General features: G+C 39.6%; 1 protein-coding gene across 2 annotated transcripts in view; it reads right to left on the reverse strand.

Annotated features, from left to right (window-relative positions):
- CWF19L1 (CWF19-like 1, cell cycle control (S. pombe)) overlaps positions 1–17,263 on the reverse strand; it is a 31,147-nt gene that overhangs the window by 10,950 nt on the left and 2,934 nt on the right. The window contains exons 2-8 of one of the 2 annotated variants that reach the window (XM_012661741.1): positions 14,162–14,246; positions 12,972–13,050; positions 12,321–12,422; positions 9,269–9,483; positions 7,164–7,282; positions 2,624–2,708; positions 429–569 (exon numbers count right to left, since the gene is read on the reverse strand). In XM_012661741.1, the coding sequence (XP_012517195.1) occupies positions 429–569; positions 2,624–2,708; positions 7,164–7,282; positions 9,269–9,483; positions 12,321–12,422; positions 12,972–13,050; positions 14,162–14,246 (826 nt within the window). The remainder of the gene's footprint in view (positions 1–428; positions 570–2,623; positions 2,709–7,163; positions 7,283–9,268; positions 9,484–12,320; positions 12,423–12,971; positions 13,051–14,161; positions 14,247–17,263) is intronic. The other variant, XM_012661743.1, reaches the window with a different exon arrangement.

Below are 17,263 nucleotides of genomic sequence, written 5' to 3' on the forward strand. Positions count from 1 at the left end.
AAAAAAAAAAAAAAAAAAGAAAAAAGAAAAAGAAAATTTCTTCAGAGTGATTCTTATTTACCTACTAGCAATTATTACAAAATCACAAATTACATTGCTACCAAGCAGCTAGATCCTTGCCTGAAGAGCTAATAGATCAACTTTGGAAAAGGAAAGACTTAACATATGAAACTATAACCCTAACACCTGCATCAAGTTTAGTCAAAGAAAGACTTAGCATTTGAAACTGTTAAGTGCCAACTACAATAAAAAACACAGAGCTTAGTTAAAATCTACTAAGACTTTCTAAACATCACCATGATTTCCCAAGGAAAAAAAGATTTAGATTATAAGGATTAAACTTGTCTTTTGTACTAAATTAACTAGGAAAAACACACCTATAATGGGCAATCCTGCCCAGAAAATACCACCCCTCAGTCAGAACATACCTCAAGGGCAGGAGTTTGCTTTCCTATGGATGCTTCTTGCCCAGATTTTCTGTAAGGGTTTTCAGTGACATCTGGAGGCTGTTTTACCAGTTCTGCTGCATCCATTAGTTTCATGGGAAGAATACTGAAGGCATAAAGATACTTTAGGAAAAAGAACATAACAACATTAGGGGAAATACCATTTAACCAAGTGTAATCAACCTATTTTACTGTGAAGATTTCACAGAAAGCACCTGAAACTCAGCCAAGGTAGGGAACCTGCGGCCTAGGGGCTACATGTGGCCTTTTCACTGAATCCAAATTTTACAGAACAAATTATTTTAATAAAGGGATTTGTTCTGTGAAGTTTGGATTCGGTCTAGGGGCCGCATGTGGGGATCTGGAGGGCCACATGTGAACCTGAGGCCACAGTGTCAATTCAGTGGTCTATGCAGGGGCTAACAAAGGGCTGATGAAGTAATGAGCAACAATCAAACCCCCGGCCCTTACACAAATCAGGGGTTCTCACTCAGATAAGGAAACAGTGTCAATCGTCACAGGGCCCAGTAGGACTTTCTCTGTAACCCCTGAAGACAAAGTATTTCTGTCTTTGAGTCCTTTATCTTTGTGTACTTTGTCAACAAAATCCTGGCATTGCTATACTTTTTTCCTAATGAAAAACACAATTGGACAACTTTGGGTTTCCCTCTCTGATGTTATACAAATTCCTGCTATACATGCTGAAAAATTTTCTTAGAGACTAGTAGCAAAGAAGTATTTATACAAATATCTAGAATCTTGGACTGATGGCGCAGACATTAAAAACTTTAGATAAGATATGAACAGATGGCTAACCTGCATATCCTCAGGGAAATACAATTAAGTAACAATGATATACCACCTTTCATCTATGAGAATGGCAAGAACTTCAATAAAAATTTGATGCTAGGCCGGGCGCGGTGGCTCACGCCTGTAATCCTAGCACTGTGGGAGGCCGAGACGGGCGGATCATTTGAGCTCAGGAGTTTGAGACCAGCCTGAGCAAGAGCGAGACCCCGTCTCTACTAAAAAAAATAGAAAGAAATTAGCTAGACAACTAAAAATATATAGAAAAATTAGCCGGGCATGGTGGCGCATGCCTGTAGTCCCAGCTACTCGGGAGGCTGAGGGAGTAGGATCACTTGAGCCCAGGAGTTTGAGGTTGCTGTGAGCTAACACCATGGCACTCTAGCCAGGGCAACAGAGTGACACTTTGTCTCAAAAAAAAATTTGATGCTACCCAATGAGAATGTGGAGAGAAAAAAACCAGACACTGCTGGTAAACTGGAACAAAATTTTGAGATGAATTTAATAATGCTTGCCAAATTTTACAATGTGCACACCCTTTGACTGAAGTAGGAGTACCTTGTGGCTGAGGCTAATATGTCCCCGAGAGCAAAGCAATAGACTGAAAATATTCTCAAAGTGTTATTCGGTTTGAAAGGGCAATAAAAAAAATTATAAATCTAAACTTGCTAACAAAGAACTGGTCTTAAAAGCTTAAAATATTATGGATAAAACAAAATATGCACTTGCTTATCTTTTGTATGCACATTGTCTATGGTATGTTATAGTGGAATAATCTTTAGATTATTTATCTGCCTATTTCCCCACTTGACTGTTCTGATTTTAGCTGTCTCAATCCACAACAGGTTAGCCCTAGGAAATCAGAAATACTCTCAGGGAAGCAGGAAAAACAATCTACTTTTCTGGTATATTCTCTTTCATCACTTGCACTGTTTCCCAATACAAAGATAGATTCAAGGTGTCACTAATATTTCTCACAGCCAAGACGGGCTTAGATAAATCCTTGGGAGAATTTTATTATTTCTGCTAAATGAAGCTGCTAATAGAAGCAAGTGAGAGTACTGTCTGAGGGCAAACTCACAAATACCTGTAGAGACAGCCACATGGGTGTGGGAGGAAAGGAACACTGTTCATTTGATGTTGTGCCTTTATTTCACTGGGCCTATTTTCCCAAGCCCTTCTCTAAAATCTCCCACAAAGGACCCAAGGAAACCTAAGCTTTCATTACCATGTCTTTACAAAGAAGTCACTAAAGCTGCTGGGAATTTGCAGTTGGGGAGAAGAGAAGACCTGAATGTTAAACTGGGCAAAGGAAACATTTATCAAGAAGACAATGAACATTAACTACCACCAAATACTCAAATTTTTACCTTTTTCTTTTCTGGATTTCCAACATTTGCCAGAGCTATGAACCGAGTGGCGTGCTGTGCATTTTCCTGTAGGACAATGTGGTTTCTAGAACGTATTTGAGAGATAACAAGTTACCAACACCTTTACTTTTGATTTGCAATTATGAAATATGTAGACTTCATGGGGCCCTGAAAACAGCAGGCATCCTGAGTCCATCACCACACGTCACATGATTTTAGGTAAGTTACTTATCCATCTAGTAAGGTAACAAAACCCTTAACTCAGAGGACTATTGTTAGGAAGAGATGAGATCATGTCTCTGAAAAGCATCAAAACTCCAACTTTTGGCTTTAAAAGAATTGTAAAATTGGCAAAATGCTGATAATTGCTGAAGCTAGGTGATGGGTACATGAGGATCATTTTCTTATTCTCTTCTTTTGTGTAATAAAAAGCTAAAATAATGAAAACTAAAAAGAAATGTATTCTAAGTGGAAAAAACATGTGTCAACTAGTAATATAGCATGATCTCATTTTTCTAGGAAAAATACAAAAATATATGTCTGTATCATAAAAAAAACATGGAAACTATATATACCAAACTATTTTGAGTGTTTCTATGTTTCAAAATCATTCTACACTGAGCAACTATTATCTGAAATTAAAAGATAAAAAAGTTTTGATATTATATATATTTTATTTTTAGTGAGTTGACCATTAATAAATACAGAAGCCAATCCTTTATTTTCCTTATGCTACAGAAATTTCCTGAATCTGTCACAATATATTTTATTTTAAAAAAATCTAGTACAGGCTGGGCGCGGTGGCTCACGCCTGTAATCCTAGCTCTCTGGGAGGCCGAGGCGGGCAGATTGTTTGAGCTCAGGAGTTCGAAACCAGCCTGAGCAAGAGCGAGACCCTGTCTCTACTAAAAAAATAGAAAGAAATTAGCTGGACAACTAAAAATATATAGAAAAAACTAGCCGGGCATGGTGGCGCATGCCTGTAGTCCCAGCTACTCGGGAGGCTGAGGCAGGAGGATCACTTGAGCCCAGGAGTTTGAGGTTGCTGTGAGCTAGGATGATGCCACGGCACTCTAGCCCGGGCAACACAGTGAGACTGTCTCAAAAAAAAAAAAGTCTAGTACAGCCCGGCATGGTGGCACATGCCTGTAGTCCCAGCTATCAGGAGGATGAGGCAGGAGGATCGCTTGAGCCCAGGAGTTCTGGGCTGTAATGTGCTATGCTGATTGGGTGTCTGTAATAAGTTTGACATCAACATGGTGACTTCCTGGGAGCAGGGGACCACCAGGTTGCCTAAGGAGGGGTGAACCAGCCCAGGTCGGAAACCGAGCAGGTCAAAACTCCCATGCTGATCAGTAGTGGGATCACACCTCTGAACAGCCATTGCGCTCTAGACTGGGCAACACAATGAGACCCATCTCAAAAAAAAAAAAAAATTCTAAAAAATCTAGTACAAGACCATTTTATATGAATACATATTTTATATTCACATGATTGAAAGGAAAATGTGAAAATATAGTCTGTTTTGCTACAATCTTTTCTTTAAAGAGAACAGGCACATTCATACTTGGCAAATAAGCGACTGATATCAGTATTAAGTGAAAGTCATGCTGGTTCATATCCAATTATTGACAATTCTAAAAAACGATTGAAACAAATTTTCTCACAATAGAAACTTTAATAATATACGAAGACATTAAGAAAAAAAAAGCTGAATATCTTGCAGAAGTGTTTTTTTTTTTTGAGACAGAGTCTCGCTTTGTTGCCCAGGCTAGAGTGAGTGCCGTGGCGTCAGCCTAGCTCACAGCAACCTCAAACTCTTGCGGTCAAGTGATCCTCCTGCCTCAGCCTCCTGAGTAGCTGGGACTACAAGTGTGTGCCATGACACCCAGCTAATTTTTTGTTTCTATTTTCAGTTGATTGGCTAATTCCTTTTCTATTTTTAGTAGAGACGGGGTCTCGCTCTTGCTCAGGCTGGTCTCGAATTCCTGACCTCAAGCGATCCTCCTGCCTCAGCCTCCCAGAGTGCTAGGATTACAGGCGTGAGCCACCACGCCCAGCCAGAAGTGTCTTTCTTTAATGCAAGTAGTGACTAGTGCAGTGGCCTCAAGAACTACTAACACTCTTCACTTGAAACTTGGACTTGGCGGGGGAGGGGGGGGCAACGGCAACATACATAACCTAAACATTTGTACCCCCATAATATGCTGAAATAAAAAAATAAATACACATTAAAAAAAAAAAAAGAACTACTAACACTCTCTACTATTATGCTACCCAGGTGTGAGAGACAAAATAATCCCCCCAGCCATGTCCATGTCATAATCCCCATAATTAGTGAATATGTTCACTTACACAGCAAAGGGGGGGGGATTAAAGTGGCAGATGGAACTAATCAGCTAATCGGCTAACTGGCTGACCTTAAGAGAGGGAGATGATCCTGAATTACCTGGGTAGACCCAACACAATCACAGAATCCATAAAGACGGGAGAGGGAGTAGAAGAGAGTCAGAGGGAAAAGTGAATCAGAAGGTCAGAGTTGTAAGAAGTATTCGAGCCAGTTGCTGGCTTTAAGATGGAGCAAGGGCACATGAGCCAAGGAATGTAGCTGGCCTCTAGAAGCTGACGTTTGTGGTAATTGGTTACAGCAGCAATAGAAAATTAATACCGCAGAGAAACCACAAGTACAGATAAAAACGTTATGAAGATATTTCCTTCATTTATTTTAAAATAAAAATGATTGAATTCACCTATTTTACATGTAAAATTCAATAGTTTTTAATATATTCACAGAGCTGTGCAACCATCACCACAGTCTAATTTTAGAACATTTTCATCACTCCAAAAAGACACCTAATACCTAGTAGCAGTCACTCCCTACTTCCCTCCAACTAGCTCTAGGCTACCACTAATCTACTTTCTATCTCTATGCACTTGCCTATTCTGGACATTTCATATAAATGGAATCATATAATATGTGGTCTTTTGTGTCTGGCTTCTTTCACTCAGCATAATGTTTTCAAGGTCCAATCATGTTGCTGCACATGTCAATACTTTATTCCTTTTTCTTGCCAAATAACATTACATCATATGGTTATACCATTTTTTATTTATCTATTCAACAAGTGATGGACATTTGGGTTGTTTCCACTTTTAAGCTATTGTGAATAATGCCGTTATGATCATTTGTGTACAAATTTTCGTGTGAACTTATGTTTTTATTTCTCTTGGAACAACATTGGAATTGCTCAGTCATATGGTAACTCTTACGTTTAACCTTTTCAGAAATTGCCAAATAGTCTTCCAAAGTGGCTGCACCATTTTACATTCCGACCAGTAATGTATGAGGGTTCCAATTCCTCCACATCCTTGCCAACACTTGTTATTACATATTTGTTTTCTTGATTATAACCATCACAGTGGGTATGAAGTGGTATCTCATTGTGATTTTGATTTGCATTACCCTAATGGCTAATGATATGAGCATCTTTTCATGTGCCTATTGGTCATTTGTATATGTTCTATGAAGAACTGTGTATTCAGATTCTTAAAAGTTATACAGGTTTTGAGTGGCTTGCTCCCAAAACCTCTGTTTTTAGAGAATAAGAGATTTTTCTGGAATGCATACACGGAGATTTAACAGAAAAACCTGTATTACCTATAATTATATATCAGGCTGTGGGATTATGGGGAGAGGCGAATTATTTTCTTCTTTTTGCTCACGTATGTTTTTTGAGCTGGCAACAACAAGCACATATTATTACTTTTGTTTATAAAAAAAAACAAAAAAGGCCGGCACAGTGGCTCACGCCTATAATCCTAGCACTCTGGGAAGCCGAGGCAGGTGGATCGTTTGAGCTCAGGAGTTCAAGACCAGCCTGAGCAAGAGCAAGACCCCGTCTCTACTAAAAATAGAAAGAAATTAGCTGGACAACTAAAAATATACAGAAAAATTTAGCCCGGCATGGTGGTGCATTCCTGTAGTCCCAGCTACTAGGGAGACTGAGGCAGAAGGACTGCTTGAGCCCAGGAGTTTGAGGTTGCTGTGAGCTAAGCTGATGCCACGGCACTCTAGCCTGGGCAACACAGTGAAACTCTGTCTCAAAAAAAAAAAGTTATCCTTTTAGGGTAAACTAGGGATAAAGGGATTATCCACATCCTTTATCCCTTTATCAGTTAAGATAGTTCAGAGTTAACTTGATTATACTGAGAACTGAGTTATTAAGACATACAGTACTAGTTTGACCTGATCAAAGCAGGACCTAACAGGACCTAATGTGCTACAAAGAACTATAATGGTTAAACAGTATTGTTACCTCAGACCCTCAAACCTTTAAGGAAACTTATAGTCCAATCCCTTGTATTTCAAATTAGGGAACAAATTAAGCTGAATGACTTGAGAGTCACCCATTTCATTGCCTGTGTAATCAAATTTTAATAGAACCAAGAGGTTATATGGCTAAAAATGAACAAGGGAAGTTTACATAGAAGATCCAAAGCAAATTCTTCAAAAAGCCAAAAAGAATGAAATACTGCTCACCGATATGGAAGCCTCTCATAATAGGTCTTTTCCAAAGCAGCAAAATGGTATCTTGGTTTCAAGCCTGTGACAAGAGTGGAGATCAAAGCAGAACCACATTTTTTGGTATCCACTTCTCCCTAATAAATAGAAACTCAGTCATCCATATGGACCCAAGAGTAATCAAGAAACACAAAGAAGTAACAACACACTTTGAAATGTCTTTGAAATTTATATGTGGACATAAATGTGGGCAGAAAGATTTGCACAGTGAATTTGATACTTATGGCAATCACAGGTTAATCAAACAAATAAGGGAACTGGACTATTATGAATGCAGAAATAGGTATAATTGTTGGTAGCCAGGGGTTAAAAGGTAAGGTAACTCCTCCATATCAATATCCAAAACATGGATTACTAAAACCTTTTTTTGGAAAGCAAGCACTCTCTCTGGAGCCCACAAACTGTGCTTCTAGTTTGCTTTGTAATGCACCTGTAGTTCTGACAATGCGGATAGTCATAGTCAACGCAGAAAATAAAAAATAAAATCTAGCCTTCAAGGCCCCTAGGACCCATAGAATATTTGGTATGGAATATTCAAGGACCTCATCACATAAGCAAGCATTCCTTTTTTTGCTTCAGTCAAGCAAGTGGCAGTTTGCAGAAAGGCACAACCACAACCTTGTTAGAAAGTTTTAAAGTAACATACAATCTGTCAGGATGTGCTCAGAACATCCTTAGCTTCCGTTAACAACCAATTATGTGATCTCTCATCCATAACATTATTTATAAACTCTATTCTGAGAAAGTATTAGCTAGAAATAAAAAAATTACCAAAGTTTATGTTCCACTAAGTAAAGCAGGAACTTCCTTTTGTCTTATGCTTGCCTCCTTCAGGTTCTGCTGAAGGGTAGGGAATTAGCCTTGAGGTTAGTTGCAGTATTTTGGGGACTGATAAACTATACTTTTCTCCCCCATAAGTATCTTGTATGATTATTTATAAACTTTGATCAGAATTCTTTTTCGTCTCCCCCCAAAATGAAGGGGACTTGTTTTCTCATCCTTTCTCACAGATCATCACGTGTGTCCTTCTCCCTTGCATCATCACTTTAAAAGCCCTTCTCTGAGCTTCCCTAGCTTTCCTATATCCTTGTGCTGCAACCAGCACTATCCCTTGTTTTCTAGGTGAAGAATAACCATGAGTTTATGAAAGGAGAAGAGAATGTTGACCCTTTTCCTTTCAACATCCTCTCTGACAATGCCTGGTATCTTCTTGGCCTTTTTGGTCGTAGACACGTGGTGCTGAAGTGGGCAGGGCACGGTCTACAGGGCCCTCTTGTGGATCGTCACTGATAATTCTGAATCCATTCTTGTAGATTTGTCCCCAAATGCATCCTTACACTACCCTTCACTAATGCTCAGCTGATGCTTTCTGACCTCACACACAACCTTTTCAAGATCTTCCTTAGGCTTATTTCCACCAAATAACGTGTAATATTTCACTACCCATGATAGCTATCACTCCTGGTGTACATTTTCTTCAAGATTATTTATAAAAATACTAAAATCAAATGCAATGGTGAGCTTCAATGCATCCTAACATTAAAGTGTTCCTATTGGAGAAATACCTAGTTTTCAACACCTTGTTTCCCATCTTTAGATCTTTAGATCACTAGCCTGTATCCCATAATGATTCAATTTTAAAAATAGTCTGATAGCCAATAAGTAATAATCTGGAATGGAAGAGGGAAAATACAACTACAGAGCTCGCCACTAGCTGTCAATCTTTTCACTGAAAATTAGGGAACCCTCAAAACATATCAAAAGGAGGCTTGAGAGAGGACACCAGAAGCAGAGAATATAACTTAAAAAACCATTCACTTATAACTAAGATTTCAACAATCTCATCTGTGAATCACACTTCTGTAAGATCAACTTTTGCTTTGGTCAGTTGATACAGCGTTTAGAATCCTGAAAAAAACTCACAAAAGATTTCTAGTGAAACATACCAAGAGCTAAAATACTCAATATAAAGAACAAAACAAAAAACAAAAAAAAACAAAAAAACCCAACATAAGCCAGTGCAATTTGCTTTTAGATACTCCAGCTGAACAAGCACTACTCACAGAAGAATTCCCAAAGTTCCCCACATACTTGGGCCACGGGGATGTGAGCAAAATATCAACACCCTTAAACTGGGGGGTTGAACACAGCATTGTTCTCAGGGAAGACACATCCTTGAGACTAAAACTGTAACCTGGGACTGGCTCATTTAAGGACTCTGTCCCACTGAGGTATACGATCTGCAGCCCCGAACTTCCAGTGAAGATACCTTTACGACCTGGGTTCAAAGAAAAATAAACAAGTTTTAGTCAAAACTGCAGAACAAAATGTCATCAATATGATGAATCACCCCATGCCATGACTCTCCTACAACCCTGCCATTCTACATGCCTGAAGGACCGTAAACTCTCCTGTACTGCTTATTCCAGGTGCCTTACAAATATTACTGAAAAAAGTTGGGAAGCAGGCCGGGTGCAGTGTCTCACGTCTGTAATCCTAGCACTCTGGGAGGCCGAGGCGGGAAGATCACTTGAACTCATGAGTTCGAGCGCAGCCTGAGCAAGAGCGAGACCTCGTCTCTACTAAAAATAGAAAAAAAATTAGCCAGTCAACTAAAAATAGAAACAAAAAATTAGCCGGGTGTCATGGCGCACGCTTGTAGTCCCAGCTACTCGGGAGGCTGAGGCAGGAGGATCGCTTGAGCCCAGGAGTTTGAGGTTGCTGTGAGCTAGGCTGACGCCACGGCACTCACTCTAGCCAGGGCAACAAAGCGAGACTCTGTCGCAAAAAAAAAAAAAAAAAAAGTCTTTCTAGAGAAGACTCTACATAGACTACAAGAAACCCAGACACCTGGACACAGGAAAAGGCAATGAGAAGAAAAAATAACTACAGTCTAGAAAAGATGTACTCTTCAGGTAGGCAGCAACATCTAAGAGAAGGAAAACATTTGGAAAGAGGAACTGATTGGGAAAAATTAGAGATTCTACTCTCTTCTAGAGTTATTCCTGGCTTGTGGCCTTGATTCCATTCTCTCCTGTTGCCTTCAAGTTCTTGCTCCAACAATTTCACCTCCCTTTCATCTACTGAGTCTCCTCTTCTTAACTGGCTTTTTCTGTTCAGAAAAAACATGCTCAGTCATCCCCATCCAAAATGAACACATACACTAAGAAACTTCCTCTCTTCTTTAGTTTCAAATTTCTAAAGAGTAGTCCTGGCTCTCTAAATGCTTTACCTCTTATTAGTTGCTTAAGCCACTGCAATCTAGTTTACTTCTCCACCACCCTCTTAAAGGTCACTGATCACCCTATAATTGCCAATGGCATCCTCTCCTGAAACTATTCTCTCTTCATTTAGATTCTACAAACTTGACAATATTTTTACCTCTCCAAACACTTTTGCCTCTCTTTGTCCAACCCCTAAATGAAGATATACCCCTCCCAAGGTATGATCATCTACCTGCTTCCCTTTTCAATATATTTCTTCCTTAACAATTTGATCCTCTTCTCGGCTTTATTTTTCATCATTATGAGACCAACTCCCCAAAGCCTGTACTCTTCAATATTGATACTCTAGAAAGAACTATCACGTCCAATTACATGTTGGGTGTTCTATAAGCACTTCAAGCTCACTATCACATGTTCTCTATCAAGTTCATTGCTTGCCCCTACTGGATCCAAAAAATCTATTTCACAAAAATAACCCAAGTACTTTGGCTGCTCTTTCCATTCCTGGCACAAAATTCATGTAGTAAAATGGCTGCCAAATATCTACAGTAGTACTCAGTCTAAATCTAAAAACTACACCAAGAATTTCCATGAAGTCAGGCCCATGTTTAAGATCTACAATAACAGAATTTCAAAGTTTATATCTCACAACTGTGGTTAAAAACAACAAACAAGTAAAAATCCTGTCCTTAATTTTTTGCTTAAAGGAACCCCATATGATTGAAGCAAGATGAGATTGCTAACATGAGGGCCACAGCCAGATATAAATACTTAAGGCCAAGATGGATTATGGTGGGGAGGGAGAAGGAGGGTATTTATAGCAAGGGAATGTAAAAGCTTTCTAGGGAAATGAGACCAACAAACAGGAAATGTAAAATGCAATGTAGTCATTTTAGAAAATAAGTTAAATGATCCAAGAGTCACTAGAATGACAGCAGGTGGGGGGAAAACAGAAGCAAAATTTGACAGTGCTTTTGAAAACAGTCAGACATCGAAAGAACTACTAAAAGTAGCACAGTGGGTTGTGGAGGGAACAACTTTAACCTGGAATTGAAGAGTGGACTTGGAACCAGAAAAAGGACAAAGAGAGTAAAAAACCCAAAGGATCAATACTAAAAACTTGAGTTGCCAAAACCTTAGAGTGAAACCTAGAGTGATAACTAGTTGGGAGCCTAATTAACAAGTAAGCTATATAAATCTATCAAGGTTATATAGGCAGGGCGCAGTGGCTCAAGCCTGCAATCCTAGCACTCTGGGAGGCCGAGGCGGGTGGATCGCTCAAGGTCAGGAGTTCGAGACCAGCCTGAGCAAGAGTGAGACCCCGTCTCTACTAAAAATAGAAAGAAATTATCTGGACAGCTAAAAAAATATATATATAGAAAAAATTAGCCGGGCATGGTGGTGCATGCCTGTAGTCCCAGCTGCTCGGGAGGCTGAGGCAGGAGGATTGCTTGAGCCCAGGAGTTTGAGGTTGCTGCGAGCTAGGCTGATGCCACGGCACTCACTCTAGCCAGGGCAACAGAGTGAGACTCTGTCTCAAAAAAAAAAAAGGTTATATGGGAAGGCCACATATATGGAATTTCCTTTATTTGAACATGATTTATATCTTAAGTACTCCATACACTGTAGACAAAAGAGTCTATCCCTCTAATCAGCTAAAAAAGTATGTGCTGGGTTGTGGGAACACAAGGAGATTGGGGAGAGGTGAGGGAGACAATAATGGAAAAATGCCATTGTCCTAAGGCATAGACACAGACTTTGGGGAAGAACCATCCAACCCTCATTCTCTCAGGTAGTAATGGCAGAAAATCCCAACCCAAAATTTCTTGGTAGACTAATTCCTGAGAAGACTATATTATCTTCATTACGAACACAAAAAATACCAACTTACCCAGATAAGTAATGTTTTCAGCTAACTCACATCCATCAGCATCTTGGAAATATTTAACTGTTTCCTGGTTATTGGCACCAAGCACATATGTCTGAATGGGAGCTAGTGAGGGCAACAGACATGACACCATACAGTTACCAGATGTGAATTAGAACTTGAGAAACGCTTCCCCATAGAAAAAATACTCATAGCAAAAGTAAAGAGTCTATGTATTCACATTCCCCCCATAGCAATCTTAAACGTGGAACCTGCTCACCACTAAGGATATACTGCATCCAACCTTGGGGCTTGATTAACAAGTGGTATCACTAGGCCAATGAAGTATGATCTTAAAGAGGATGGTCCATGTATAATGAGAAAAACCAGACCCTAAAAAGCTTAATAAAATACCCTAAAACTGGAAAAAAGAAAGGACATGTGGTTGTATTTATTGAGTTCCTGCCAACCTAGAAGAACATTGTTTTTCTGGAATTAAACTAAGCTAAATTCAAAATGTGAACACACAGATTATATACAGACATTCTTTCCAGCTCAATACAGAGCTCAAAAGGGAAATTCTTAAAGAACCAGTTATGTGAAAAACAACTCAGCAAGAACTGCAGCCCTTGAAATTTTATTAGGAATCATGTTAAATAAAAACAATTTCTATACCTTTCTTGACGCCAGTCTTATACTCCTCCCATTCAGCATCTGAAGTGGAGCCAAAGAAATTTCCGACACATAACAGCAGCTAAAATGAGTTTTTTAAACAGATATATGAGATTTTTCAATATCAAACAGTACACACTTGATAGCAACATTCAACTACTTCATGACCTCAAACCAAATTTTTATTCTTTTTTTCCCTCTATAATTACAGAGGGAAACAGATTTTTATTCTTAATCAATTGGCAGATTTCAATATACAAATTCGTTAGCAGCAATTATAATAGTTAGTGATTCATGAATTATTAAATTTTGGCTCACTAGCTGTCAAATCAAGTTGCAGATGGGTAAGAGGGAGTCAGGGAACTGAACTTTCAAAAGAAGTCAGAGTTTGAATGTTCCTCAAGTATTCCTAGACCCACCCTGCCAGGCCATGGCTCTCTCCACCATCCTCTTTCCTTGGAGTATACACTGACAGAGAAATAGACCTTTAAAGAATCCCTCTGTGAGGCCGGGAGCGGTGGCTCATGCCTGTAATCCCAGCACTCTGGGAGGCCGAGGTGGGAGGATCACTTGAGCTGAGGAGTTTGAGACCAGCCTGAGCAAGAGAGAGACCCCATCTCTACTAAAAAGAAAAAAAAAGAATCCCTCTGTGAAATACAAATCTTAAAGTATTATCCTGAGAGATAGAGGGTATATTTTGTTTTGACTCACTCTTTAACCTAATGAACAAATTATCCTCATACCTAGAATACTATTCTGTAGTCTTAAGAGTTTACAGTGTATTTGGCAACTGTACATAATATTTATATAGGGCTCTTCAGTTTGTGAAGCATTTGTACATGTTATCTGACTTAATCCATACCATATACTCATAAAATAGATCTGTGTTTGCCAAACTCATGGCCAAAATCACCCAGGGAAGTATTGCTAGTCTGTTTCCAGTTTTTTGTACAGTAAGAAAGTAACAAGATTCAAATTCAAACAGCGTAAAAAGGTCTATAGTAAATAGGTCTCTCTTCCTCGTCCCTGCCCCCACCACCCCACACCTGAGCTCTGATGCTCACAAAAGGAACTCAATCTAACAAAAAATGGAGAGTATGTGTTAATCAAGAAATTAATAAAGAAGCCCAAACTTTATTTTAGCATGTTTGACTGTAATAGTAAAATTAAGTTCAGAAAAAGAAACATCTTACATCAAAGTTCCCACTTTTCTTCTGAATTGCTTGAACTCTATTGAATAACACGTCAAACTTTCCTTCAACATCTCCACAAGCCAAGCTGCAAACAAGAGATAAATGTTATGGCAATTCAGGAAACACAAATGGGCCTGCCAGCTTTGGTATATACTAGCCTTTCGGATTAAGCAGATTCATGATCCAGCCTCTCTGCGGTTACCTTACAAGGTTCAGTGCACGTAAACCACTGGGCAGCTCCACCTGAAGGTCTCACCAACACCTCCAACTTGCCGTATCTAAAATTTAACTTACCATTTCCTCCACAGTTGAGCTAGCTTCTCCTCATTCCTAAGTTTTGGGGATGCATCTGTCACCAACTTGGTCACCAAGAGTCAAAAATCTCCCATCCAGTCACCAAATTCTGTCAATCTTTTTCCAAACATCTTTCACATTCATTCTGTCCTCTACTTCCCACTGCGACTATCTTAGTACAGAGTGTCAGTCATTCATTCAATAAACAGGTACTGGACACCTACAAAATGCTAAGTACAATATGCCAAGTATATTATGCTAAGAACATGTTAGGCGTACAAAGAGAAGGAAGACTCAGTTCAAGCCTCAAAGACTTTACAATCAGGGAAGATACTCTAATCATTATAAATTTATAAGAAAAGGACTATAATAGGAAGACTGCGTGAAGTGTTATGGGGCAGGAGGAACAACATGGCAAGAGCTGAGGTTGGTAAGGTGGACTGGTCCTAAGTTGTGAAATGACTTGGTGACTTGACTTGTTCTATCGTCTCATTTCTGAGTTTTTCTAATTCTGGTTTACATGGTTTTTCTACTGCTCATATAATTTATTTTTTTCTTTCTTTTATTTTTCTTCCCTTCTTTCCTTTCTTTCCTTCCTTCCTTTTTTTCTTTCTTCCTTTCTCTCTCTCCCTCTCTTTCTTTCTTTCGACAGGGTCTCTTTCACCCAGGCTGGAGTGCACTAACTCACTCATAGCATCATAACTCACTGCAGCCTCAAACTCCTGGCTCAAGCAATCCTCCTGCCTCAGCCTCCTGAGTAGCTGGGACTATGGGCACAAGCCACCGTACCTGGCTAATTTTTCTTATTTTTTGTAGAGACAAGGTCTTACTATGTTGCTCAGGCTGAACTCCTGGGCTCAAGCGATCCTCCTGCCTCAGGCTCTCAAAGTGCTGGGATTACAGGCGTAAGTCACCACACCTGGCTTCATATCATTTTCCTTAATGTCTTTCAACTCATCTTGAAATACTACAGTTATTGTTTTGTCAGTATGTCTTTCTGGTGTGCTTTTACTATCCACATCACTGAACATTTTCAAGCAGGGCAGACATAATCTTATCTGCTTTAAAAAGATCATTTTCATAACAGTGAAAGATGGTCTGGAGGAATAGGTAACTATAAACAAAAACATCAACAAGGACAATGACTAAGGAAGATGGGAAGGAGAGAAACAGATGAGAAATTTAGAATCTGAACACAAACTGGAGTGGGGAACTAGGATGGGAAATGAGGGAGAAGTAGGAATGGAGGATAACTGCAAGGCTGAGCAACAGAGTCCTGTGATATGGCAGAAGAAGAATCAGAGAGAAACACAATGAATCTGGTATTAGACACAAAGTAGCGAATACACTTACTTTTCCTTAATGCCTTCTCTTCTTCCTATCTATCTTACATAGAGCCATCAGTTTAATGTTTTTTCCTTAAAACATTAAGAGGTTCCCCATTGCCTATAGAATCACAACTTGCCACAGGCCCTGACCCATATTTCCACTGCTTTCTCCAAGTTCCCCTAACTGAAACCTTCCCTACTGTCAATTAGATCAACTCTCTGCTTCTGCCATTCCCTGGGGTCGAAAGTTACCTTTCCTAATAGTCCTATCCTATCCATCCTGAGTCTAAGTTTTTCCCATCCTTCAAAGCCTAGCACATCTCTGAAGCTTTCCTGACCAGCTCAGAAAGTCACTCCCTTCTCAAAGCCTCAGAAACTCCTATTAGAGCATTTCAGAGCAAGCTGTCATAAACTATTAAGCACTTTATCTTTTGAGCATCACCTCTGCTAGGAAGCCTTCTGGTCCCTATCAGTCACCAATTTTTAGTGCTCCCACAGGATCCTGTACTTCTTCTATCATAGCAGTTGTCACATGGAATTATAATTGTTTCTGGGATAACCACTGTCCAGTTTATATACTATACAGTGTCTTCTCATCTCCTCATCTGGGCCCTTTTCCAGTGTTCCCTATCTCGCTTTAGAAAGATAGGAATCTATGATCCACTGGGCGCTGTGGCTCATGCCTGTAATCCCAACACTTTCAGAGGCCAAAGCAGGAGGATCCCCTGAGGCCAGGAGTTTGAGACCAGCCTGGGCAACACAGTGAGACCTTGTTTCTTTAAAAAAAAAAAAAGACTGGTGTGGTGGTGCGCTCTTCCTAGCTACTTGGGAAGCTGAAAAGGAAAGATCACTTGAGCCCAGGCGTTCAAAGCTGCAGTGAGCTATGACTGTATCATTACACTCCACACTCCAGCCAGGGTGATGGAGGGAGAAGGGGAGGGGGAGGGGGAGGGGAGGAAACCTATGATCCAACAGTGTTAACTCCTTCTCACTCACAACGAAGTTGATTTCCCTTCCTTCATAAACCCTGAATCCCTGAACTTTTCCTCTCCCATCACTCTGCCTAATCCCAGCTGTCCTGTACTTTACCTCTGATTTGTTCTCCACATTGCCACCAGAATCACTTTCCAAAATGAAAATTTGATCACGCAAGGCATTCTTGAACAATTCAATGACTTTTTTAGGTTAAAGAAAAAAATACAGTCATGCACCACATAAAGACATTTCAGTCAACAAGGGACCATATATACAACGGTGGTCCCATTAGATCATAATAGAGCTGAAAAATTCCTATAGTCTAAGGAGTCAGCCATTGTAACAATCACGGCACAACACATTACTCACATGTTTGTGCTGCTGCTGGTATAAACAAACCTACTGCCCTGCCAGTCATATAAAAGTATAGCACATACAATTATGTACAGTATCTAATATGTGATAATAATAACTGACCATGTTACTGGTTCATGTTTTATTATAC

The sequence above is a fragment of the Propithecus coquereli genome, unplaced genomic scaffold, assembly GCF_000956105.1.
Source record: "Propithecus coquereli isolate 6110/MARCELLA unplaced genomic scaffold, Pcoq_1.0 Scaffold73, whole genome shotgun sequence".
NCBI classification, from domain to species: Eukaryota; Metazoa; Chordata; class Mammalia; order Primates; family Indriidae; genus Propithecus; species Propithecus coquereli.